The sequence below is a fragment of the Chlamydotis macqueenii genome, chromosome 4, assembly GCF_036417535.1.
Source record: "Chlamydotis macqueenii isolate bChlMac1 chromosome 4, bChlMac1.mat, whole genome shotgun sequence".
Lineage (NCBI taxonomy): Eukaryota > Metazoa > Chordata > Aves > Otidiformes > Otididae > Chlamydotis > Chlamydotis macqueenii.
The window spans coordinates 6,818,719-6,842,696 of NC_141559.1; the positions used below are offsets into that span (position 1 = coordinate 6,818,719).

General features: G+C 39.0%; 2 protein-coding genes across 14 annotated transcripts in view; both read left to right on the forward strand.

Moving 5' to 3' along the window:
- BLTP1 (bridge-like lipid transfer protein family member 1) overlaps positions 1 to 12,226 on the forward strand; it is a 113,431-nt gene extending 101,205 nt beyond the window's left edge. For 10 of the 13 annotated variants that reach the window (XM_086747535.1, XM_086747523.1, XM_086747531.1 and 7 more), the window contains 14 exons: positions 316 to 519; positions 635 to 814; positions 2,183 to 2,320; positions 2,693 to 2,953; positions 3,734 to 3,884; positions 4,153 to 4,310; positions 4,817 to 5,009; positions 5,224 to 5,441; positions 6,084 to 6,335; positions 6,906 to 7,109; positions 8,450 to 8,644; positions 9,549 to 9,683; positions 10,445 to 10,610; positions 11,521 to 12,226. In XM_086747535.1, the coding sequence (XP_086603661.1) occupies positions 316 to 519; positions 635 to 814; positions 2,183 to 2,320; positions 2,693 to 2,953; positions 3,734 to 3,884; positions 4,153 to 4,310; positions 4,817 to 5,009; positions 5,224 to 5,441; positions 6,084 to 6,335; positions 6,906 to 7,109; positions 8,450 to 8,644; positions 9,549 to 9,683; positions 10,445 to 10,610; positions 11,521 to 11,737 (2,672 nt within the window). In that variant the 3' untranslated portion in view covers positions 11,738 to 12,226. The remainder of the gene's footprint in view (positions 1 to 315; positions 520 to 634; positions 815 to 2,182; positions 2,321 to 2,692; positions 2,954 to 3,733; positions 3,885 to 4,152; positions 4,311 to 4,816; positions 5,010 to 5,223; positions 5,442 to 6,083; positions 6,336 to 6,905; positions 7,110 to 8,449; positions 8,645 to 9,548; positions 9,684 to 10,444; positions 10,611 to 11,520) is intronic. The other 3 variants (XM_086747525.1, XM_086747530.1, XM_086747526.1) reach the window with 2 other exon arrangements.
- Positions 12,227 to 13,438: 1,212 nt separating this feature from the next.
- Positions 13,439 to 22,444, forward strand: ADAD1 (adenosine deaminase domain containing 1). Its single transcript, XM_086746670.1, has 11 exons — positions 13,439 to 13,625; positions 14,990 to 15,166; positions 15,598 to 15,765; positions 16,326 to 16,394; positions 16,981 to 17,106; positions 18,086 to 18,209; positions 18,420 to 18,590; positions 18,952 to 19,178; positions 20,562 to 20,799; positions 21,318 to 21,450; positions 22,331 to 22,444. Exons 1-11 carry the CDS (start codon positions 13,439 to 13,441, stop codon positions 22,442 to 22,444), a joined length of 1,734 nt encoding a protein of 577 aa, XP_086602796.1.
- The last annotated feature ends 1,534 nt before the right edge of the window (positions 22,445 to 23,978 follow it).

Genomic DNA, 23,978 nt, shown 5'->3' on the forward strand with positions numbered 1-23,978 from the left:
TTTGCACACCTTAAGTGTGGGCATTTATGTATTAGTGAGTTCAGCAGAATTTCTTCATGTTGTTATCAGTTTCCTGTAAAAGCTTGCACAGATACAGTATATAAGAGTTTTTCTTGCATTGTTTAAGTGAGTTCAGTTCTCTCTGACAAAAGCTTAGCATCAACACATAGACTATTTAAGCTACATTGCTGCTACAAGGACATGATTTGATGTGAATTTGGTCTGTTTAATATTGCTGTTAACAGTCAGTATTATTTCATGTCTGAAAATGCTTTCGTACTAAAACTAACTTTTGCAAAAATAATTTGACTCTAGGTTCCTCTCCTGGACTAGGCAGCCCTCTTGGCAGAACACGGCACAGCAGCAGCCAGTCAGACTTGACTACTTCTAGCAGCAGCTCTTCAGGCTTGAGCTTCACCGCCTGCATGTCCGACTTTTCCCTTTACGTGTTCCATCCATACGGAGCTGGAAAACAAAAATCGGCTGTTACCGTTCTAACCCCTGGATCAGGAGCCTTAGGTACAGAACAAGCTTTTGTTTGCTTTAATGAACACTGCTCATGTCTGGCATGGTTTTCTGAACTGAAGATTTGAGAAGGTCACAGAAGATGGAACTTTTCCCTTTCTATTTCTAGGTAATGTGGATGAGGAACCAACTTCGGTCACTGGCCGGAAGGATTCTTTGAGCATTAACCTCGAGTTTGTGAAAGTCAGCCTCTCACGAATAAGGCGTTCAGGAGGTTCCTCCTTTTTTGAGAGTCAGTCTGCAAGCAAAGCTACCAGCAAGATAGATACTACTTTGATAAACATATCTGGTAAATGCTTTTTTCATTTTAATCCCATCAGTTTAGCTAATTAGAGAACTGTTTTTCCAGTGTTAGACTTTACTCTCAGCAGCTTGTGTAGATGTTATTTGAGGGCCATCTACAGTAAAATTTTTGCTCTTTTTTGAGTGAAGTAGGGATTGATCCATTAAATTTTAGTGGTACTTGGAGTACCTATTTGCAGATGCACATTTTTAGCCTCCTGATTCATATAATGTAAATGGGCTTGCTGAAACACATCGCTGACACCACTCCGTGGGACTTAATGTGACCACTGAATGTTTTGGGATTGTACTGGCTCTTTTATGTCACTGTTCCATCAGAACAGAAAGGTGAACAAACACAGATTCTCTTTGCTGATTCATCTCAATACATTTAATAACAGAGATAAACCAGTATAATAATAGAATTTTATGTTAAGTTTACTCCCAATGTTGGTTAAGCTTTCACTTGTATCTAGTTTGGTATACACTAACAACTCGTTTTTCTAGTCCTCTCTTCAGAAACAGGTATTTCACAGCTCTCTTTTGTTACATGAATAGGACAAAATCTTTTATGGACACTCCCCCCCTTTTTTTTTTATATATGAAAACTAGAAATACTTTAGTTTTCAAGCAATCTCATCAAAGAGGAAAAAAAAAGAAATCAAAGTGGATTACGTAGCACAATTAAATGTGGTATTATGGAGATGATACACTGTACCCATTAAAAATGACAGCTGAATCTCTTAGATCACAAGCTGTCTCCTTAGTGCTCTTCATGATCAATTTTTTGTTTTAATCTGATGTTTGCTGTGTGTCTTCATCTTAATTCTGGCTGCACTGTTGCATGCCTAACTCAGTGATGTAGCTCTGCAGTCTCTGTTCAGCTCTTACTAGCTGTCAAATTTGACCACGTTATCTGCGAAGCTACAGAGAGAGGTGGACTCCTGAATGCTCAAGGAAACTTGAAATAAAAGTGGGGTTTAAAGATTTGGTGTTTATTTATTTATTTTTCCCCCACTGCACATGGGGTGCTCACTCACTGGTCAAAGAGCAGAATGGAGGTGTTAATCTGCCTTTCAGGCCCTCAGATGAGGAGTCTCAGAGGCACATACGACACAAGTAGGACATCAGTTATATTCTTAGGTTCCATCTTGCCTTTACGAGATGTGTTTGTATCTAATGCTGGATTTGGAGCAATGGCCACCTCAGGAAAACTGCCGGTTTTAATAACTATTTTTTTCATTACAGCAGAGTCTATACTGCTGGGTAAAGAAGTATTTGACTATATTGAACACCTATTAATTAGTTTTAGGTTACCAAAACCTGTTACTACTGAGAATTTACAGTTGTGTGTATATGGTTTTTTCTTTGTCAGCTGTCTGTGATATAGGATCTGCTTCCTTTAAATACGACATGCGTCGACTCAGCGAGATTCTAGCCTTTCCAAGGGCTTGGTACAGGAGAAGCATTGCTAGACGGCTCTTCCTAGGTGATCAAACAATAAATCTGCCAGGTAAGATACTGCTTGTTATCATGAAATTTTTGTATAAGGGGTTGTAGTAGGAATTCTATAAACACATATTACCTGTGTGTTATTACATGTCTGACTAAATATAAATGTATGATTATTTACTCCATATGCAGCCACTCTAAGTTTAACAGAAAATCCTAGAAAGAAGAAATGGAAAACTTCTAAACTAGGTCAATGAATTATTTGAAGAGCTTATATTGATGAGGACAGTAGAACACCTTTAGTTATAATAAATGAAATAAATTTTGACACTCACCAAATACTTCATAGTATATGGGAGGATATTGTTAAAAAAAAAATTAAATAGTAGTTCTGCCTTTCATCAGCTGCTTTTTTTTTTTTTTTTTTTTCCAGTAGCATCGGGTCCTGGAACACCAGATTCAATTGAAGGGGTAAGCCAGCATCTTTCTCCGGAATCATCACGGAAAGCATACTGTAGGACGTGGGAGCAGCCCTGCCAGTCTGCTTCATTTACACACATGGCACAGTCACCTAACGTTTTCGGTGAGCATAATGCAAGCAGCAGTATGTCGCCTGGGACTGCATCTCACAGCTTAAAGTCTCCAGCTGTTACAAGATCTAGGAGTGTGTCTGACTCTTCAGTGCCTCAGAGAGGTTAGTAGACAATGATTTCTTTAGGTTTTTTTTAAGTATTTCCACCAGTTGTATGAACAAGTATGTTGTTACTGCTTTGCAGAAAGCAACCATAAAATATTCTTTTCCATTATGCCTAGGAGTGGAGAGTTAATTCAGATGGATTCATCCATCTGAAATGGATTAATCAAAATGCAGTTTGTTAGAGTACTTTCTATAAAATTGCAGTTTCTTTTACTAGAGCAGGAGTTTTCTAGCTGAGGTTAGATGAGTTCTCCAGCTTAATTTGATTGCATTGTCATCTTCTTGGCCCTCTATTCTCATCCACGCTCTTAGCAGAGGGTCAGTATCACAGCTCACAGGTGAGGTCAGTTATTTCGTTTCATCTGAGACATAAGAGATCTACATAAGGTTAGTTTCCATGTAAGAAATAAAGTAACTTTAAATTTCTTTTACTACAAATCTTACTGTGTCCTATCTTACAGCAGCATAGCACTGACTGCGTGGAATACATTGGTATTTTTAAATAATTAAAGAATTTAAAATATGCTCTTGCATGACTGCAAATGAAAAACATCTTCTCTTAAAGATATTAGTAAAAATAAATATTAGAATAAATGTGTAAAATGAGTCAATTTCTATGACAACTAAAGCAACGCTTATTGCTCATCCTCACTCATAGTTCCATGGCGCTCCCTAAATATGGTGTTATTTTATCCTTTTGTAACATGTACAATGTATATATTCTGTCAATTTTTCCTAGCACGTGGAATAATTTAAATTTTTGTTTACTTTTTTTAGATACTCTTTCAAAAACATCAACTCCATTTACTAAGTCAAATAAAGCTGGAAGCCAGCAAGGAACGCCATGGGAAACACTGGTTGTGTTTGCTATGAACCTAAAACAATTAAATGTTCAAATGAATATGAGCAATGTAATGGGCAATACTACGTAAGTATCAAACAAGGTCAAGCATGTTTAACAGATGATGTTTTGGGGACAAAACCCCAATTTCACCATAGCCTATTGTTTTCCTGCTTTAAAATCCTAGCTTCTTCAGTTTTGAACTGTGAAGCCCCTCATGAATACTGGTAGATGCTTAATTCTGAAGTCACATATACCTAAACCGCATTATTTACTGCTTTCCAATAAATAATTTTCAGTTTTTCTTTTCCCAGCATAGAAAACTGTTGACCATTTTCACCTCTGTTCTATCTAGGTGGACCACCAGTGGTTTGAAAAGCCAGGGCCGTCTGTCTGTGGGAAGCAGCAGAGATCGGGAAATCAGCATGTCTGTTGGCTTGGGAAGATCACAGCTGGACTCCAGAGGGGGAGTTGTTGGAGGTACCATAGATGTTAACACCCTGGAGATGGTGGGTAAGTTGGAAAGCTGCCTGGTAATAGTATATGCACCAGACAATAAATGTGAAAAAATAAAGAATATACACAGTACCTTGCTTTGTGAACCTGCTAGCATACAAAGACTTTGGATTCTTACTTGTGCATTCTGACTGTGAAACACACTTTGAATTGAAGGGACAGCCTTCTGATCAGGGGCTGATTCAGTCTCCAGGTTGCTGTAAAGTTACACTAGCTAGTTGTGCAACCCTCCAGCACCCATCAGCTGTCTGGACAGATGGCAACTGAAAGATCTGATAGCATTTTAGAAGTGACTACGGTCTGTGAAATGCAAAACTGACTTTGGGAAGAGGCTGGGTGTTCTGGCACTACACCAGAGTCATGAGCTCCCCGTGCATCTGAAAAAAACCAGTGCTTTCTCAGTCCCTCTGCATCTTGTGGATGGCATAAGGGTGATATCATTGGAAAAACTGATTTCCTTATCTTTAATGCCATATTTCTGTGTTGCTTTGGTTCTTTTTCAGCTCATATTTCTGAACACCCAAACCAACAGCCCAGTCACAAAATTCAAATTACTATGGGTTCTACTGAAGCACGTGTTGACTATATGGGCTCAAGTATCCTAATGGGAATCTTCAGCAATGCTGATCTTAAACTACAGGATGAATGGAAAATTAATCTGTATAATGCTTTGGACTCTAGCATCTCTGATAAAAGGTAATACTGCTTCCTGTGTTTAAAATGTATAATGTTTGATGAGGTCAAATTCTGCCTATATGTCTTCTGTCCAGTACTGCTAACCAAAAATGTAAGCATCTGCTAGAAAGCAAAGGGTTCGTTGGTTTTTGGTTTGTGGTTTTTTGTTTTTTTTTTTTAATTGTTAGTAGGAAATGGATTAATTGCTAATGTTCTTGCTATTTTTAATATCTAGCGAGATATTTGTCCATGGGGACTTGAAATGGGATATCTTCCAAGTGATGATTTCAAGATCGACTACGCCAGACCTAATAAAAATAGGAATGAAACTCCAGGAGTTCTTTACTCAGCAGTTTGATACAAGCAAGCGAGCTTTGTCCACCTGGGGACCTGTTCCTTATCTGCCTCCTAAGACAGTGGCCAACAACTTAGAGAGAAGCTCCCACGAGCAATGTAAGTGGAATAAAAAACCCTATATTTCCCAAGTAGGATGTTTTAATTGCAAAAATTCATGTGAGCAACTTTATACATGCAAATATATCTATTTGACTGGAAATAGGGGGTTTTTTTTAGTAGGTTTTTCCTGTAAATTTGGTCTGGCAATAGCCTTTCAATGAAGAATGCAAATATCTTGAGTACCCTGCTAGACTTGGGGTGCAATAATGAACTAATTTGTGTTATTTTAAGGTTTTAGTTAAAAAAATGTATTTTTGTTTAAAAAAATTTAAAAAAATTTGCAGTCTTCAAACTATTTCAATAGAATTAAAATAGTTTTCAAAGTCTATTTTGAAGTCTATTGCATAAAAGAACATTTCTACTTTCAGTAGCTGTGGAAGTGTGATGTTATTCTTACTTTCTATTAATCATGAGCTAAAAGCCATGATTTGTCTGAACACAATGATTCGCTGATTTCCAGGTACACTTGTTCAGGTACTCTTAAGCTACAACCACCTTAGATCACAAAGATGAAACAGTGTCAATGAAATAGATTTGAAAATATCCGTGTTTTTTTAAAAATAGAAATATGGCAGCAATATTTTCTGTATCGTTCTCTTTCCTAAAGTTTGTTCTTGTTATTGCACGTTTACTTTCCAGTGTTGGATGCAGCCCATCATCGCCATTGGCCAGGAGTTTTGAAAGTGGTGTCTGGGTGCCATATATCCTTATTTCAAATGCCACTGCCAGAAGATGGAATGCAATTTGGAGGATCCATGAGCCTGCATGGAAACCATATGACTCTGGCTTGTTTTCATGGACCTAATTTCCGCTCAAAATCGTGGGCCTTATTTCACCTGGAAGAACCCAATATTGCATTTTGGACAGAGGCCCAGAAAGTTTGGGAAGATGGTAATTTAAACCATTTCCTCACTTCTTTAAATTCCTTTAAATGAGATTTAAGAATGTATTGATATGTAAGAAGAAATAGACGAAAAGCTTATTTTATTTAAGTCTCAATCAAGATTATTTCCCAAAAATGTACGACTTACCTAAAATAATAATCTGTTCCTTCTCTGTCTACCACCATTTGCTTTATCTGTGGAATAATGCAAAGTACACTTTCAAATACACTAGATATGTCCCTGATAATATGCCTACAAAGTGGATTGTCTGCCTTATTAATGGCATGTCTGTGTTTATGTAGTCCTTTGTTTCTGTAGGATGAATTGTGATGGTCTTATTGCTTATATTTGTCTTAATATTGAAAAATTTTTACTGTCTGTAGCTACTGAGGATTTAATTTTTCTGGTGTTTGCAAGCTTTCTTTTTTAATACCACCAGTATACTAATTATTCATGTTAAATACCTGTGCAAGTAGAGGAGAGTGAGAGGAGCAATCCTACTACCCTTACCAAGCTTTTTCTGGTTTGTTTTTTTTTTTTCCTCCCTCTCCCCACACCGCCCACACCTTCAACGCAGGTACCAGTGAACACTCCACCTACATCGTGCAAACCCTGGATTTTCACTTGGGCCATAACACCATGGTGACCAAACCGTGCGGAGCCCTCGAAAGCCCGATGGCCACAATCACAAAGATAACAAGGCGCCGCCACGAAAACCCCCCGCACGGAGTTGCCAGCGTGAAAGAGTGGTTCAATTATGTCACAGCCACAAGGAATGAAGGTTAGATTGGTGTTCATTACGTCTGGGGATTGGTCTGCTTGCCAGGCAGTGCAGATTGTGCTGTCTAAAAGCTGCTAAATTTCAAGGGAATTTGAAATAATGGAAGGTGCAGTAAAGCCAAAATGCTCTGTTAGTGTACAGGAGGACGTATGCAGCTGTCATTGCAGTAGTTCGAGTCTTTTCCTCTTATGCAAAAAATGTTCTTGGTTGACATCCAATTGTGATCTTGTAACATGAGGATATACTTCGCTGTAGATGAAAGATTTATGGATTAAGTTGAAGTAGGAATATATTTTAGGCTTCTGTCACCGCTTACAACTAACACTTGAAAATTACTCATCTGCCTAAAGCTTTTCAACCTGCAGCTGCTTCTAGGCCGTAAAACGTTTTGAATCATCTCTTTAAATAATTGTTAACTGGAAAATAAAACCTTCAAGATGATGTTAAAAGAAATTTTAAAATAAAGCTGTTGCTATTTCATTCACAAACCATAGAATGAGTAGATGATATCAACAGAATTTCTGTGAAAGGGAGAATAGCAGAATATGGCAAATAGTGAGAAATGAGCAGATGACAATTTCTTGAAAAAATATTTTAAAATTATTGATACACTATGTTAATATTTATTCCTTTTGAAAGACACAACAGGATGTAGTGGTTGAACTTCACAAACAGAGGCGCTGTCTGTTAGATGTTTTGATGTAGCCCTGGTTTGCTACATCCGGAGCATTGAAGTATGCAAACAACAACAACATTTGATTGTTTGACCTTTTGTAGCCATGCTTTTGGGAGCAGGATAAAGGATGTCATCTTCTTAATAATCACAGGCTAGCAGTTTTATAATGAAATAGTAACCTTTCCTAACTTTTTTGTCTTGTCCCAATTTTAACAACTGAAAACTCATTCAAATGATGGTGCGTGTGTACTATGGTACGAGTGGGTTTCCTGGTCAACAGTGATTTCTTGCAGCAACACTGCCTCGGTGAACTTAGGTATTACTTGTATTAATCTGAAACATTTATTTTCAATGTAAGTACTACCATATTTTCAAACACAAAGGACACACTTTGAACCCATACAATCTATATCTCACTCAACTGAAAGCTCATTGCTACAACAGAGCTGTGATGGGGGGCCAGATGAATAAAATTTAGACTTGAAGCTTCTAAAAAACTAACAAGGGTTCTTAGAAGTGCTTAGATGTTATGGTACTGACACCTGTTTCCTCTCCTTTTCTTATTATGAGATGTATTTTGTGAAAACTGGTCACTCTCTGTACTGACAAGAACCTCTTTTAGATAAAGACTACTGAATTCAGGAATTTCCCATTGTCCCTGCAGAGTTAAACCTGCTTCGAAACGTTGATGCTAACAACCCAGAGAGCAGCACAACAGTGAAAAGCTCAAGCTTGCTAAGCGGCTTCCGAGGTGGCTCCAGTTACAACCATGAAACTGAAACCATCTTTGCATTGCCAAGGATGCAGCTGGATTTTAAGTCTATTCATGTTCAAGAGCCCCAAGAGCCTTCATTACAAGGTGTACCATAAACACGATTGTTTTTTCTTGATCAAAAGCTGTTTCTCATAAATGAGGAGTTAAACACAAAGCTACTATCTCTTATCAGCTACAGTGCTGATAAGAGATGAGGATTTAATCTGAGAATTGCTGCAGATCTGCAAGAAAGGATATTATTTCATAATAAAATATAAAGGGAATTTGGTTGAGAGAGTGAAGATCTAGTCCAGAGACTGGTCACTACAGAAAAAACTTACTAAGAGAAATTAATATGAACATTTAAGCTAGGTTGGCTATTTTTAGGGGCTTAGTTTTATTATTTTTATTAAAATGTTAAAGAGGAGGGCCATCCTGAAAAAGGGAATATGAGACAGGAACCTAAATTTTACGTTCTTGTTTTCAAAATGTTCTCTTCAGAGTGCAATTGGAACTGGTGGGAAGTAAGACTTCTGAAGGTGTAAGACATTAATGTAGATGTTTATCTTGGCTGAGCTGTGGTTTTACTCCTTACCTGATCCTGGATAGTACTGCTAGATAAGTCAACCTGTTGGGTTTTGGTGGGTTTTTTAATAGCCAAACTAGGAAAATCTACTATCAGCTTTTCTTAATGTCTAAAATCATGCATTGATAGCATAGCACAAGCTAGCAGCGGTGCTCCAGGTTGACTTTCCACATTGAGTTTGATCAAGGCTGCAACATGGTAGTATTTCTTTATTTTCAACATCTTTTAAAAATACTAGAAGTTATTCTGATGGGAAAGCTGAGGCTGCTAAACACAGATGTTAATTGTGGTCCTTCCTCTCTTTTGAGTCTCCTGTTCAGTAACAGCAACGTGATTTTCAAATCATTTGTATTTAAATTGTGTACTTTTATATATACTGAATCTACTTAGAAGTGTATTAATAATATTTTTATCTGACTGTAGATACAAGTGTTAAACCAAAGGTGGAATGCAGCGTAGTAACTGAATTTACAGACCACATTTGTGTAACCATGGATGCTGAACTGATCATGTTTCTGCATGACTTGGTCTCTGCTTACCTAAAAGAAAAAGAAAAAGGTAAGTTGCTATTTATGAGGTAATGCTCATCTGACAATCTGCAGTTGTCACAGTATTTGAAAGCAAATATTTGGATACTTTTTAGTAGAGCTGACTTGTTAAAAATGGATTTAATTTTAAAAAGTTAAGCTTAACTTTGCTTCCATTGAAATCAGTAGTGGTATTAAATGTTCTTGAAATCTGGACTTCTTGCTATGAAATGATAGTTACCTCTTTCAGTCACTGGTAAGTTAACTGTTCAGTAACAAAAAGGTTTTTCTGGGTTAGTTTAGACTGAAAGCTAAGAGATGTTTTGGCACTTTTTAACAAGTGCAACATCATTCAGAAAATATTTAAGCTGATTTTAAGTCAGCTCCTTTAAGACTGGAAGCAGAGTAGTTGCATACAATTTCACGAACCTTGTAGTGTCGCTATGCTGACATGCCACCACTGGCTTGGCAGTAAAAAAGTAACGTAAAGCTACATTGCTTTTATTGCAGTCCTTTCATCAGTGGAGTTTCTTTCAAGACATGCGTGTCACGTACGTGTAAATGATGAGTTACCACCACAGTGAAAGCCACATATTTTGTTTTTCTGGTTTTTGTGAAATTGAGCATTGTGTGTAGGAGTCTGCATTTATTACTGAACTGTACAGAAAATGTAACATTTATTCATGTGATGCAAAATTATGTGATGTATAGATGTAACATAGGATATAGAACACATTCAATTCAGTATTCTGAAAGTTTATTTTAATAACTTTTCCACTCTCCATTTTGTAGCTATTTTTCCTCCTCGCATTTTGGCTGCTCGTCCAGGGCAGAAAAACTCCGTTGGTGTTCTTGAGGACAGCTCCACTGACAAAGAGGCAGAGGAAAGCATTACTTACACTACAGTCGACTGGAGAGAATTCATGTGCAATACTTGGCATTTGGAACCCACGCTCAGGTAACAAGCAGGTGTATCTGCAGTCTCCTTGTCTACGCATTTTATCTGTCAGTACTGTCCTGCAAACAAGAAGTGTTTCCAAATTGATGTTGTTCAGCTCCTACGAGGATCAATCTTGTGGATACCGTTATAGATTCATCTTTTGCTATTAGGTGCTGCTATGAAAGATACCTGCTACAGGACATGACAAAAGCTAGAAGAGACATGAGTTAACTTCCAGATTAGAATTTAGGCAGATTAAAGATGTTGGAGGCTTTTCAAAATTAGAATACAGTAAAATTAAATTCACTGAAGACCACAGATTGTTGTGTTTCACTCTACCCTACAACAGTCCATTCACTTTCTGCCGGTTTTTCACCTTGCAGTTTTCCATTTTTAGCATTCCCGTTTGGGTTGTTCTTTAAGCAGTCACCTGAAAAAAAAAAAAGCACTGTGTACTAGTTGCTAAATGGCAGTTTAGAAAGAATAGTGTGTATAGCAGCAACTCACCTTTATCAATATGCACTTTTCACCACTGAAAATGTCTCTGTCAGGGTTTGTTTGGTTTTTAACCTTTGCTGACACTGCTGGAGCACCTAAGTGTTCGTTCATGGATCAAAACCACACATCAGCCCAAGCCAAACGAACTCTGACAGTTGGCATTTTGTGTTACCAGTAACAATAAATCAATGTAAACATGATCGGGAGGCAAGCCAGTCTGGTTTTTTGCCTCCTTGAGCATCCTCTTCCTTTGAGAGGATGTTCCATGGGTCATCTTCAGCTTATCTGTAGAAATTAAGTTTGAAACAATGCCTGATGGACTTGAGTTGGTCAGCAGTAACAATGGTAAAGATGGATGTTTGTTTATCCCAATGCCAGTAGCTGTATTTATATATTTGAGATGGAGCCCCCTGTTTACTGTTTGTTTTAGATTAATATCCTGGACTGGGAGAAAAATTGATCCCGTTGGTGTTGACTACATCCTCCAAAAGCTGGGCTTTCACCACGCAAGGACGACTATTCCGAAGTGGCTGCAGCGCGGTGTCATGGATCCTCTGGACAAAGTTTTGTCGGTCCTTATAAAGAAACTTGGTACTTCACTACAGGATGAAAAGGAAAAGAAAGGAAAAGATAAAGAAGAATACTAAAAGTATAATGTGACAACTGTAATTCCGTTTGATTTTATCAAAGTGTTTTATTATAAGAATTTAAATATGGTTTAAAGAGAAACCTAACAGCTTTTTGCTACTCTATTTAAAACTTACATTGTGAGTAACTGTTTACCGTGGTACATGCTACCATTCTGTATTTTGAAGTTATTGCATGATGATGACCAATGTATATTCTGTGAAGGAATAGCTGAAACACTGTAAATCCGCTCCTCAGCGTCCACTGTTTTATTATGTGCAATATGATTCCTGCATCTTTAAAATACTTGCAGATTAACTGTGAATTTTCATAAACTTTATTTGCCATAACACAAAAACCCCTCGTTGATGTGACCGGTAATTGATTTGTCAATGTAGACTTGTGTAAATTTTATATAAATATATATAACTTATGAAACTGTGATTGCCTTAGTGCTAAAAATCATTAAGTTTATTACACTTGTAATAAAATTTAACTACTGTACAGGGCTTTTTTGTTGTTGTTGTTCAACTTCCTTGATTAAAAAAAAAAAAAAAAAGTTTTCAGTGTAACTTCTGCATCGAGTGTCATTGAGGAGAGGCCCGGCGCCAGGGGCGAGCGCGGGAGGCCGGCCTTCCCCCCGGGGGAGCTGGAAAAAGGCGAGGCGACCTGCCGATGCCCGCAGCTCGGAAACTCTGAGCGCCGGGCGGCACCCACCGCCCCGGCGGCAGGGAGGGGGCGGCGGCTGCGGCGCTTCCCCGGGCCCCGCTCCCGGCGCGTTCCTGCCGCAAGTGGGTTGGGGCGCGGCTCGGCCCGGCGGGGCCCGCTCGGTTGATCCAGGCCCGTGACGCCTCTGGCGGTTTCGGGTGCCGCCCTGCCCGCCGGGACGGCTCCGCTCGGCGGCAACGGGAAGCTGACGAGACGGCGCGGGGGCAGGCCGGGCGGCGGCCATTGCTGTGCTAAGAAGCGGCCGGCTATCTTCTCTTCTCCTCTCCCTCCGTCGGCCACAACAGCCCCTTCCCGCCTCGGCCGGGCCGCACGTGGCCGGCTCTCCGCGGAGGGATCTTTTCCCTCTCCCCACAAAATGGCGGGGCGGTGCAGGGGCGTTCCCGCCTTTAAAATCCCACCGGTGCGAGGGCTGGCTTTGGGAGGCAGCCGGTGGTCTACTCGGCCGTTAGAGCTGCGTCCCTCAAGACAGCGGGTAGCTCTGGCGCCTCGTCTCTTTTTTCCCCTTTTCTCCCTCTTTTTCCCCTTTCTCCTTAAGGCGGGCTCCGCCTTCCCATCCGCGTCAGGGCAGCCAGGCCCAGCAGGTGTGGGCTTTCTCTGAGGAGAGGAGAGCAGGTACCAAAACCTTCAACTCCAGCACCAGCTTGGCCTGGAAACTTGAGAGGGATCAGCTTTGCCGCTTTAGTTTTTGCCTTGATCCTTCAAGAGGTGGCTGCGAGGTTGTGTTCTCCTTCCAGCTGGTTGTGGGATGGGGTGCAGAGCCATGTTAAGCGTGGGGGAAGGTGGTTAACTGGTGGGAGAAGTGGCTTTGAACCTGCTGGTGCTGGCTGGAAAAAGGGGAGCGATTGGAAGGATGCTGGGTCTCAGTTCTTTTGTCCTAATTTGTAGGGAAGTAGGGTGGTTGTGTGAAGCAGCTTAACTAAGAAAACTGGAGTTTGCAGCATGCCTTTAACATCTTGTAACTTTATTGTTAAATTTACTTAGGTTGATCAGAAATGACTAGTAGCAATGGCTGCTTTCAGGGTGCTGGAATACCCACCTTTGACCCCATGCAAAAGAAGACTCTACCAGTTCGGCCTCCAAGGCAGCCACCTTTAAAGAAACTTTCTCAGTCTGTGGCTGTAAAGCTAAAACTTACACCTTCTGAGAGATGCCATGTACCAAAGGTGGTGCAAAATCCAGGTATAGTTTTCAGTTTGTACACTGTTAAAGCTAGTAGAAGTAACTTTATGATTTTCTCTTTTTTGAAAGTTTGCAACTCTGCTGCTTTTTTTTTTATCGCTGTGTTTTCTCATATGACTTCTTCAGCATTTGCTTGAACTTGGCCCTCTTCTTCCTAGGTCTTTTTTTAGATATTTCTTATAGGATGGGCTGTATAGTCTGCAGTGTTTCATAATTATAAATTCCAAGTTATACATTAAAAAGTGCTGTAGAGGTTGCCTAAATATAGGATATGTACTGCTGCATGAATTTTTGTAGAGGTCACTGAGAAAAGTTTTCACTGCAGTTGCAGATGTCCTGGGATGTATTTTGAATTCTGTCCCTTCAGTAGTAGTACTGAGGTAAAAGCACCTATTTATGGTGCTTGGGGATAGGAGTTTATTTTAGTTCTTGGCTGGGAGATACCTGTGCCTAAGTATGCAGCAACCGTGAAGCTGAAGATTCCATCCATACTAGAGTTGGTACAGGGAATATTTCATTTATTCTTTTAAATCTGAAGGAACACACTGATCCTTCACAGAAGTAGATGCTGCAGGAAATGTTAATTGGTTATTCTATAGGAGAGCTCCAAGTCAAAGGCAACTATCCAGAGGCAGCATGCTCCTTGGAAGAGTTTGTCTTTTGAATGAAACTCACAAGTGTAGGTTTGCTTCAGAAATACTTCTCAGAATTTATAGAAGTTCTTATCACTTGACTATCTTGCTTCACATTGCCTTCTGAAGAGCGTAAGGGCTCTGTGCTTTGGACAGATGAAATATCCACCCACCTACTGTCCTGGTTCCAAGTGTGGTTAATTGTGGGCGTGGGGGGGACATGCAGAGTCAGGGTGGGTGTGCAGTGCGCCTCTCCTCGTGTTCTCTCCTGGCCACCTCAGCCAGAGGTGCTGTCTCAATACTGAGCAGCTCTTTGTGGGTGAGTTTCTTTTTCTTTGAATGAGTTACCTGCTTTTTGAATAATGCGTGTGGTTGCTAAAACTTTTAGAGTGTCTTATGACAAGGAGTTCCCCTGCTTCATAGTTTTATGTAAAAAACCAAATGCTCCATTGTTTTGAACCTGCCATCAGCAACTTTACTTTGATCAGTGCATTGCAAGGGAGAGGAGGAGCAATGTATGTTTTATTTCAGTAAATACACAGACACCTGTCTGTGTACAGAGGTTAATGGCTTTAGTACTTAAAGCTTTGATGGTTTTAAAAGAGGAGGTGTGCACTGTTTCAGAATTGTTAATACTGTTGATGTAGGATTCAGTAGCAGCATCTGAAAAGCATTTATTGTAAACAGATTTAAACTATTGGAGACTGTGTTCTGTTCTTAATTTTGTTTCAGAACCTTTTCTTTTGAAAGCAGCCCATGCATCCCTGGCATCAGAGCTTCCTTCAGAGACAGACCTAGAGGAGTTTATTGCAAGATATAAAGAGGGAGTAATAAACCCAGTGTCTGCCCTGCATCAGTTTGCACGAATGCACCACGTACAACTTGAATTGAAAGAAACTAGTGTGGCAGGTAAATACCTCTCTTCTAAAGTAAAATAATTCTTGCTTATCCTTGAGACAATCTGAATGTCTGCAGTTAGTATTGATGGCAGTAACACAGATGAATTTTTTTACTGTTGATTGCAATACCCTCCACATATGTTGCTTTTTGGCTGCCCTTTTACTGTCTACACAGCTGTGTCTCACAATTAATTACTGCAGAATTTGATCAGATTAATTGTATAAAATTCTAGCTGGTGCCGGAACTCTGTGAAAAGCGCGTACAGTGAAAGCTGCCAAAATTCTTGTGGAGGTGAAATGTTTGAGTTATATTTTGCTGAAATTGTCTTTTTGTCTTCTCCTTGTCCTTGGAATGAATATAAGCACATAAAGCTATGGATGAAAGAACCCTAAAATAATTTGATGAAGTGTGTCTCCTTTTCTTTTTTTCCTCCTTTACAGGCAATATGATAAGGCCTTATTTTGCCTTTTGTGCTGTGGTGGATGGTGTTTCCTACAGGACTGGGCTGGGAAAAAACAAGAAGGAATCTAAATTAAATGCAGCTAAACTGGCTCTTGATGAACTACTCAACTTGGAGTATACAGGGGCAAAGGCTTCAGAAAAGTCAGGTGAATATTCCGTTAACACCTAATTACGACTTGGAAGGCTTGGCTTAAAGGTTTCCGATGCAAAAATCTCTGTGTAGTTGTATTAAATGCTTCTGAATCAGGGCCTCTGTCGTTTTTCTTGAATCAGTTGGGCAGAGCTAGTTGTCATATGGTTTGGAAACTTTTTTCCTTTTGTCTTTTGTGTATTAGGAGCTGTATCAGTTTGTAGCACAGAGCGGAGGGTACTGAAGAAATTAATTTATTTGTTGATGTTGCACTTGATTTGCTACTCACTAGGTAACGGCAATATGAAGTCGATCCTAAGTGGTTTCTAGTTTTTATGATTAAAAGGCTTTTACACTGAGTTACTACGTTCAAAAGAATTCAGTTACCGTAGTGTTTATCTTTGTTTTTTTTTTTAATGGTTGCTGCCTAAGTTGGCCTACACTTAAAAAGACTTCAAAATCAGAAAATAAAATTATTAGAGAATTAGAAACTTTTAACTTGCTGGAAATAGTGTGAGATGCATGTTTTGAAAGTTGGAATGTCAATCCCAGTTTTAAATTTTGTTAAATTCTTAGATCCTCCCTGTATTCCTGCTGAGCTCCAAAGTCCAACAAACACCTTTTGTGTTTCAAGGATCTGTTTTGGTAAGGAATAGTCTTTTTTTTTTTTTTTTTTTATTGATTCAAATTACCCAGCAAATACTTGGAGGGGGTTTTGGGGGTTTTTTTTTTTGGTTTTTTTTGCTTTTTTTTACAATTTTTAATATTTTTTTCAGTTCTTCTTTTAATACGTTTAGTGATGTCTATGAAGTTACTGTTATTTTAAACATCTTCTCTTTGAAGTATCCTGTAAGAATTAGTGTCACTAAAGTAAGAGATTGACCATCGCTTCTGGAGATGGACACAACTTCAGTAAATTGCTTGAATTTAAGTGGTGAATTGGTGACAGAAATAGAAAGAGTCCTTAGTAGTAATACTGCGTGCAGTAGGTGATCAAATGTGATCCATATCCCTGATTTATTATGATGAATAATAAAAGCAAGAAGCGTTTAGGTATTCTTGTCTTTTATTTGTTCATGTCCATCCTGATAATGTTCAGAATCCCAAAAGCATGTGTTGATAGTGGTGGTTTTACCATGTGTTTAGATTTATGATGTGGCAAGTGGCTGACCATGTTTGTTTACCCCCCTCTGCAAATTTGTGTCTTGCTGGCTTTTGTTGTTTTATTTAGAAGGAAGACAGCTTATATATCAAAAACTTTCACAAACCCTCGAAGAAGTATTTAACAGCCTGACTAACAAACATCCTGAGTTCCAAAGTTGTGGCAGTTCACTGGCTGCCTTCATCATTGAAAAAGGCAAGTCTGTTTTGATTGTGAGCGTTGCGGAGTGGGAAACCTAGGCTGTTGGTGTTCCCTAAGAGCCTTGGTTAACGCATTTCTGATCTGCTAAATAAACGTAAAGGATAGCTCTCCTCCTTTGACATACCCTGTTCTGATGGCTCTGTCATATGCGCAATTGTGCTACGGCCATGGACCTACATAAGCATTTCCTCGTGCTCCCTCAGAGAGGGGTAAGGCTGAATAGACCAGTATAGACCAGAGCAGGTGGGTATGCCCTGAAGGAAGCTGCAGCCCGTGGACAGCCCACACAGTAGCAGGCTTCTGGCGGGAGCTGGGGTCCGTGAAGAAGAGCCCACGCTGGAGCAGGCTTTCTAGCAGGACCTGTGACCCTGTGGGGGGACCCACCCTGGAGCAGTCAGTTCCTGGAGGATTGCACTCTGGAAGGGACCCACGCTGGAGCAGTTCTTGAAGAACCGCAGCCGGTGGGAAGGACCCAGGCTGGAGTGTTTCCTCAAGGACTGCATCCTGTGGGAGGGACTCCATATTGGAGCAGGGAAGGAGTGGCAGAGACATACTGCTAGGAACTGATGTTTCCCCATACCCTGTGCCGCTTGGGCAGGGAGCAGAGGAGGTAGAAGAGTCAGGAGCGAAGTTGAGCCTGGGAGGAAGGGGTGGTAAAGGGAAGGTGTTTCGAGTTTTGGTTTTCTCTGTCTAGAGCACTATGCTGCTCTAATGGGCAATAAATTAAATTAATCTTCCCCAAATTGAGTCTATTTTGCTGATGATGGTAAATGGCAAGTGATCTCCCTGCCCTTATCTTGATCTTTTTCCTTGTATTTTTTCATAGAACCATCTAGGTTGGAAAAGACCTTTAAGATCATAGAGTCCAACTTGCTGAAGGATAGGGGGTGTGAGAGAGCAGCTTGGTGGGCACCTGGCAGCCAGACAAGGTTAACCCGCTGCAGTGATGTAAAAATAAATGTTTTCTTTTTAGGTGGACAGCATGAAGTTGTAGCTCTAGGAACAGGAGAAAGTAATTACAGTCAGTGCTTTCAACCTTGTGGAAGAGTGTTACATGACAGCCATGCCATTGTTACTGCAAGACGTTCTCTGCTTAGGTGAGAATGCGTGTACGAATAGCTAACAGTTCTCTTGCAGCCAGTTCTTCTCAGTTTTACTTTTGCAAATGTAAAGATAAGTGCACTTGCATTTTATAGTTGGTACTTTCTGGATTATTTTCAAATCATGTGAATTAAATGCTAATCTCCATCTATTTGTAAACAAAGTTATGTTTTTCACGTTTGCTGATACTTAGCACTTTCTTTTAGATATTTTTATAGGCATCTTTTGCTGTTCTATAATGAAAATCCAGCAAGGACAGAGAAGTCCGTATTTTGCACAGCACCAGGCTCAAAGCTGCTTACCCTAAAGCAAAATACAAATATCTTTCTCTACATGAATCAGCTTCCAAAGGGAACTGCGCAGTTAAAATCACAGATGTAAGTACCTTGGTGTTTTCAGACATATGGTAGTGGAAGATGAATTTGTTTGCAGTGACAAACATGTTGTGAGTGTGGAAAATATGCATTGTTACATGTTTCTAAGATGAGGAGGGTATTCTGATTTTTTTTTTTTTTTTTTTTTCACGTTTTGGAAGCATTAATGTACATGGTGGTAGTGATAAGTGTATGAGATACAGCTCAATGTGATGATAGAGAAAACTTTGACATGGATTATAGCTTCAGAGCGATGCTTTGTTTATTATAATTGTTTTCTGAGGAACAGTGTTAAATACCACTTTACAATAATCCCTGATTACAGTACTTTCTCACTGAAATTCATTTTCTTGTCTTACTTTAGACATCTCAATCCACAATCTATATCTGCTTATGAAACTAATGAAGAACTGAGTCTCCACGTTGCTGTAGAAGGCAAGATTTACCTGACTGTCTGTTGCCCCCCGAAAGCTGTTAGAGCGAGCAGTATGTCAGCTAGTGACAAATTAACAAAATGGGAAGTGGTTGGTGTTCAGGGAGCGCTGCTGAGCCACTTCATTGAACCAGTGTATATCAACAGTATTCTTGTAGGTAAGCTTAATGCAAATTGCAGTGGGTTTTTTAATATGTTGTCATGTTTCAGTTTGATTACATTCTATAAAACATGAGCTAAACCAAGATAGTTCTTTAAAGAATTACAGTCTTTTTTCTGTAAAGGTACTAAGTGCGTATATATTTTTTCCACTTATCTTTGAAATGCCCTAATGTAAAACTCAGTTACACGCACTCTTTCGTCATTGTGGGTTTGTTCTAGCTTGCTGGATTGCCCTTCCTTTACTATGTATCAGATTCACAGAAGAAGTAACAGCACTGTTTTATAACAAATTTTCGATATTGAGAAAATAGCAAGTGTGACAAAGACTATATTAGCTGTTCAGTCAAATCTGGTGACTTTAAGGTGACAATGTTAGTGACTTAACTGTAGAATTGAGCAGTGGTGGAAAAACTGCCAGTATTTAGCTGAAAATGCTTAATTTCCCCCTGAGGTATCTCAGGAGCTCTACTGGAAAGTGTTCAGTTTCGTGTGGTATCCATGGTTTGCAGCCCCCACACCTCTGTATTGGTTAATGCAAATAGATGTTTCATTGAGGAATAGGGATTACCAAGGATAGTGAATTCTCAGGATTTTGGGGCAGTCAGGAAGACCGTACTATTATCAAAACTCATTTCAGTAGCTTTTATTTATGTGGTGGAATTAAATTAACGAGTATTATCCTGAAATTTTTCAGGTGTTTCCTCCTCTTATGAGACTTACAAGTACACAGGAGTCTGAGTTCCCCAGACATTGAAACTATAGCACTTTTTCCTTTTCTAAGACTGAACAAGATATTTGAAGTGCTCCAAGAGACCTTGCAAGAACTAATGAATGCCTTTCTGCTCCTTCTGAGGAAGTTTGGGCACTTTTACTTAAAAGTTATAGAAAAACTTCTAATATGCTCATTTAAGTGGTGTTCAAAGCAAATATAATAACCTATAATGCATTGCCCTTCTATTTAATAGAAATTCTGTGACCATTCCTTGACATGCTATGGACCAAAAGTATGTTTATTTAGTAGGCAGTCAGAAATACTGTTGGATATGGAGTATTGTGGGCAAACGCCCTACTGTATTTTCTCATCTAGAACATCTGAGTTTGTTTTGCGGCTTCTATTTTCTTCTGTGTCTTCTGTAAGGAATTTAAAGAGTTGATGGAGAGTAATTGTTCCTAAAAGGAAGCATCCAATTAAAATAATGATTCTTCTGGAGAAAAAAAACTGTGAAATAATTTTTGTTTTGCAAATTTAATATTGGGACAGGTTTTTTCCAAATACTAATTTTTTTCAGAAACATTAATGTAGATCAGCTGCTTTCTTAGCTTTTTTTTAATTTTATTTTGATATACTTCTACGTGACTGATATTGTTCTGTTTAACAGGGAATGGAAATTGCACAGATACAAGAGGGCTAGAAATAGCTATAAAACAGCGTGTTGATGATGCACTTACATCAAAGCTTCCCATTCCTTACGTGGTCAACAGATCTCATACCTACTTGGTGAATGCAGCACACTCAGTTCAAATAGACTTCAACCAGAGGTCTCTTAGTTTGAACTGGTCATCATCAGATGCGTCACTGGAGGTTGTGGATGGGTTAAGTGGAAAAACCACTGAAAGGTTAGAATTTTTCTTCATTATGTTGAAAATAATGGTTAGCCTTGTTGTTTTGTGCTGGTTCATTGGAGTATTAGTTTTTTAAGCTACGGATGAAGGCCACAGTGTTACCCAAATGAGAGAGATTCTCTCCTGTGTTAGGTGAACGCATCCTATGACTGGATGTAGTTTTAGAGATCTTGTAACTTATACAGTGAAGTACCAAGATGTGAAATTAAATAGTTTATTGAATTAAGATGTCTTTATTCCATTTCTGATGTAGTGAATGTTTTAGTTTTCACAATACGTAAAATCGGTTTTCCCATCAGATGAATTCCAGTTTGGAAACCATTTTTGGTTTGCCTGTTTAAATTCCCACAGCTGCTGAGCTGCATTAGCTTTGCTCATTGAAAACGGAAGTGGAATCATATGATTGGATTCACAAAGCATCAGAGGGAAAGAAAATCTTGTAGTGATCAAAGTAATATACCTGTAATGTATTTGTACTGAATTTTATTCTCCTTTTTTAATTTTGGCCACAGTTCACCATTCAAAAGTGGCACTTACATGGCAAGTCGCCTTTGCAAGGCAGCAATGTTTAGTCGTTTCAGACTGCTTGCTAAGGAAGCGGAACGGAAGGATTTGCTTCAAGTTGCAACATACCACGAAGCCAAGGTAAGCTGCTATGGGGAGGGGAAGTTTCAGTAAGAAGTCTCTTAATGGCTACCCTGAAAGCTGCTTTGATGGCCAGGAATGACTTTCTAGTTTGCTGAAGACTTCACCTGAATAGCTGAATTTCCTTTACTGCCTATAAACTTTGCCTGAGAATGTCTGAAATTGCTGTTTGCAGGTAAAATTGTCTACTAAATTATAGGAGAGTAGGAAATTAGGAACCGTTTATTGGAAGACAGCATTAGGTCTCAGGCTTTCCTTTGCAGTATAAAGTGCAGAGAAATTACTTAAAGGAGCTACAGTGATTCCTGATTGCCATAAACACAGTTCACTCACATCCATACTTGGAAATAAGTAGGCTTTTCTTACTTCTCTGTACTATTTCAAGTTTTTCCTCTCCTTGGTTGAAGAGAGATATTTTATTTCCACAATTGTTATGTGAAACTTAAGCTTGTATAAAGTACATACCTTTTCCCTGTTGTCAGAACAAGAGACTATTCAAAAAATAATTAAAAAACTACTTCAGAATAGGATGGATTGCTAATTGACTGTTCACCATGTGTTTAGATTTGCATTGAGTGATACTGAATGTTTATTTTCTGTCCAAAGATATTATTGGAACTAAAAAGATGCTGAGAAGAAAAATGTTTAACAAAACAGTTCTCCCATTCTAACAAATGCTCAAACATACAAAAAAGAGTATATTTTTAGGCTCTGTAACACTTTCTCTCACTATGAGCAACTGAGGGAACTGTAAGATTTTTAGGTATCGTTTTCCACAAGGTTTGTGCTTGTGCGTATTGTATCCTGGTGGTAAAGAGCACATATCTCTGTAACCGTCGTTCTTGGGATCTTTCAAGATCTTTCTCTTTCTTTTTTTTAGATTCAATCTGAATTGTACCAAGAAGCTAAAAACCTGCTGCACAGCTACTTAGAGCAACATAGTTACGGGTCCTGGATTGTCAAGTCTCCACATCCCGAACAGTTCAGTGGCTGACTGTGAGACGCATTGTATGTGAAGTCAGTTTGGATGATTTCTTTCAGGAAAAAGTTAACTTTTTGATTAGTAAAATGTTTGACTGTAGGTTTCATATTTGCAGCAAGAAAATAATTCCAGAGCTGCTGCTTGTCAATTTAAATGCAGTTATTCAACCATCTGTAATACTTCAATCTTTTCCAAAACTTGTTATTTTCTCATAGGTAGGAGTGTCTAACGGCTTTGCAAATCTGTTTTGTTTTGCACCCCAGTGCCACCTTGGTTGTGCTCACTCACCCTATGGAGTTTAACATGTTTTTCTCCTGTTAGTTTCAGGATTGGTGTGTATTGATTTCTTTTCCCTTTTTTGTAACTGTCTTTAAGAAAGTAAAAAAAAAAAAAAAAAAAAAAAAAGTAAAATTTCTTTTTTTTTTTTTTTTTTTTTTTAAAAAAAAGTATACCAAGGTGAGAATCACTTTCAAAACAAAGATTGGCAATCTGTACTTTATCCGTAGACATCCTGTGCTGCTCACTTTAAGGCTTTTGTTTAGCGTGGATTTGCCAAGTGACTTGTAGTTCACTGTATATTGTTTGTGGTAGAAGGGTTAAAAAATAACCTGTATACTTCCAAATATGAAACTTTGATTTACCGAGCTGTTACTCAACTGTTTGGTGACAATCACCACTTCGGTAGTGGATTTAAAGCCTTTGAAAGGTGTCAAAGCTGGAAATAACGAAATAGTATGGTGTAGTACAGAAGTCGCCGAAAACGAGGTTCCTTCAGCTTTTGTGGGCTGCCCCAAAACCCGTCAGATGTGCTTGTAGAGTCGTCGGACTCCTCCACCCGCAGACTGCTTTATCACTGTACTTCAGAGTCCTTGCAAAATTGTTTGTGTAAATCACAATCTGAAAAATGTCGCCTGTCGGGAGGGAAGTGGATTCCTTGTAAGTTATGGTAGGATGTGGTGACACTATGAGAATGTTTACAAGGATGTTGTTAAGTCCCATGCTTGGGTTTTGTGTGATGTTGTGAAACGTTAATGTACTTAAGCTAGAGGCTAGGCTTCCATTATGTTACTGGATTTTTGTGTATCATACAAGTGTGGGAAGCTGTTAAGCTACGTAGTGTTTTCATACATCAGTAATAATATAGTGCCGTAGTCATGTTTCGGCTCCTCATAATAAGAGAATTGTAAACCAAAAGCCTCCTTTCAGTGTTTGTTTTGTGGTTTGTTGTTGTTTGTTTTTTTTTTTCCTTAATCTATTTTTCTTACAAGTATGTGGAGTCTTTACTGGAGATGTTCTTGTGTTGATTTTGAAGTTGTTGAAACCCACTGGCTTGTTACTACTCCGTCCCTGACTTTTTTTTTTTTTTTTTTTTTTTTTTTTTTTTTTGCTCTTCTGCTATTTTGTTTTCTGTTACTGTGTTTTAACTTAAGGGAGTGGTGTGGTGGTGCTTTGTTGGTTTGTGTGGTGCATGCTCCACGTATTTGCTCAATGTAATGTTTCTGTTCTAAGAATGCTGGAGAGTGGCCATCATATTTGAGGCTACAGC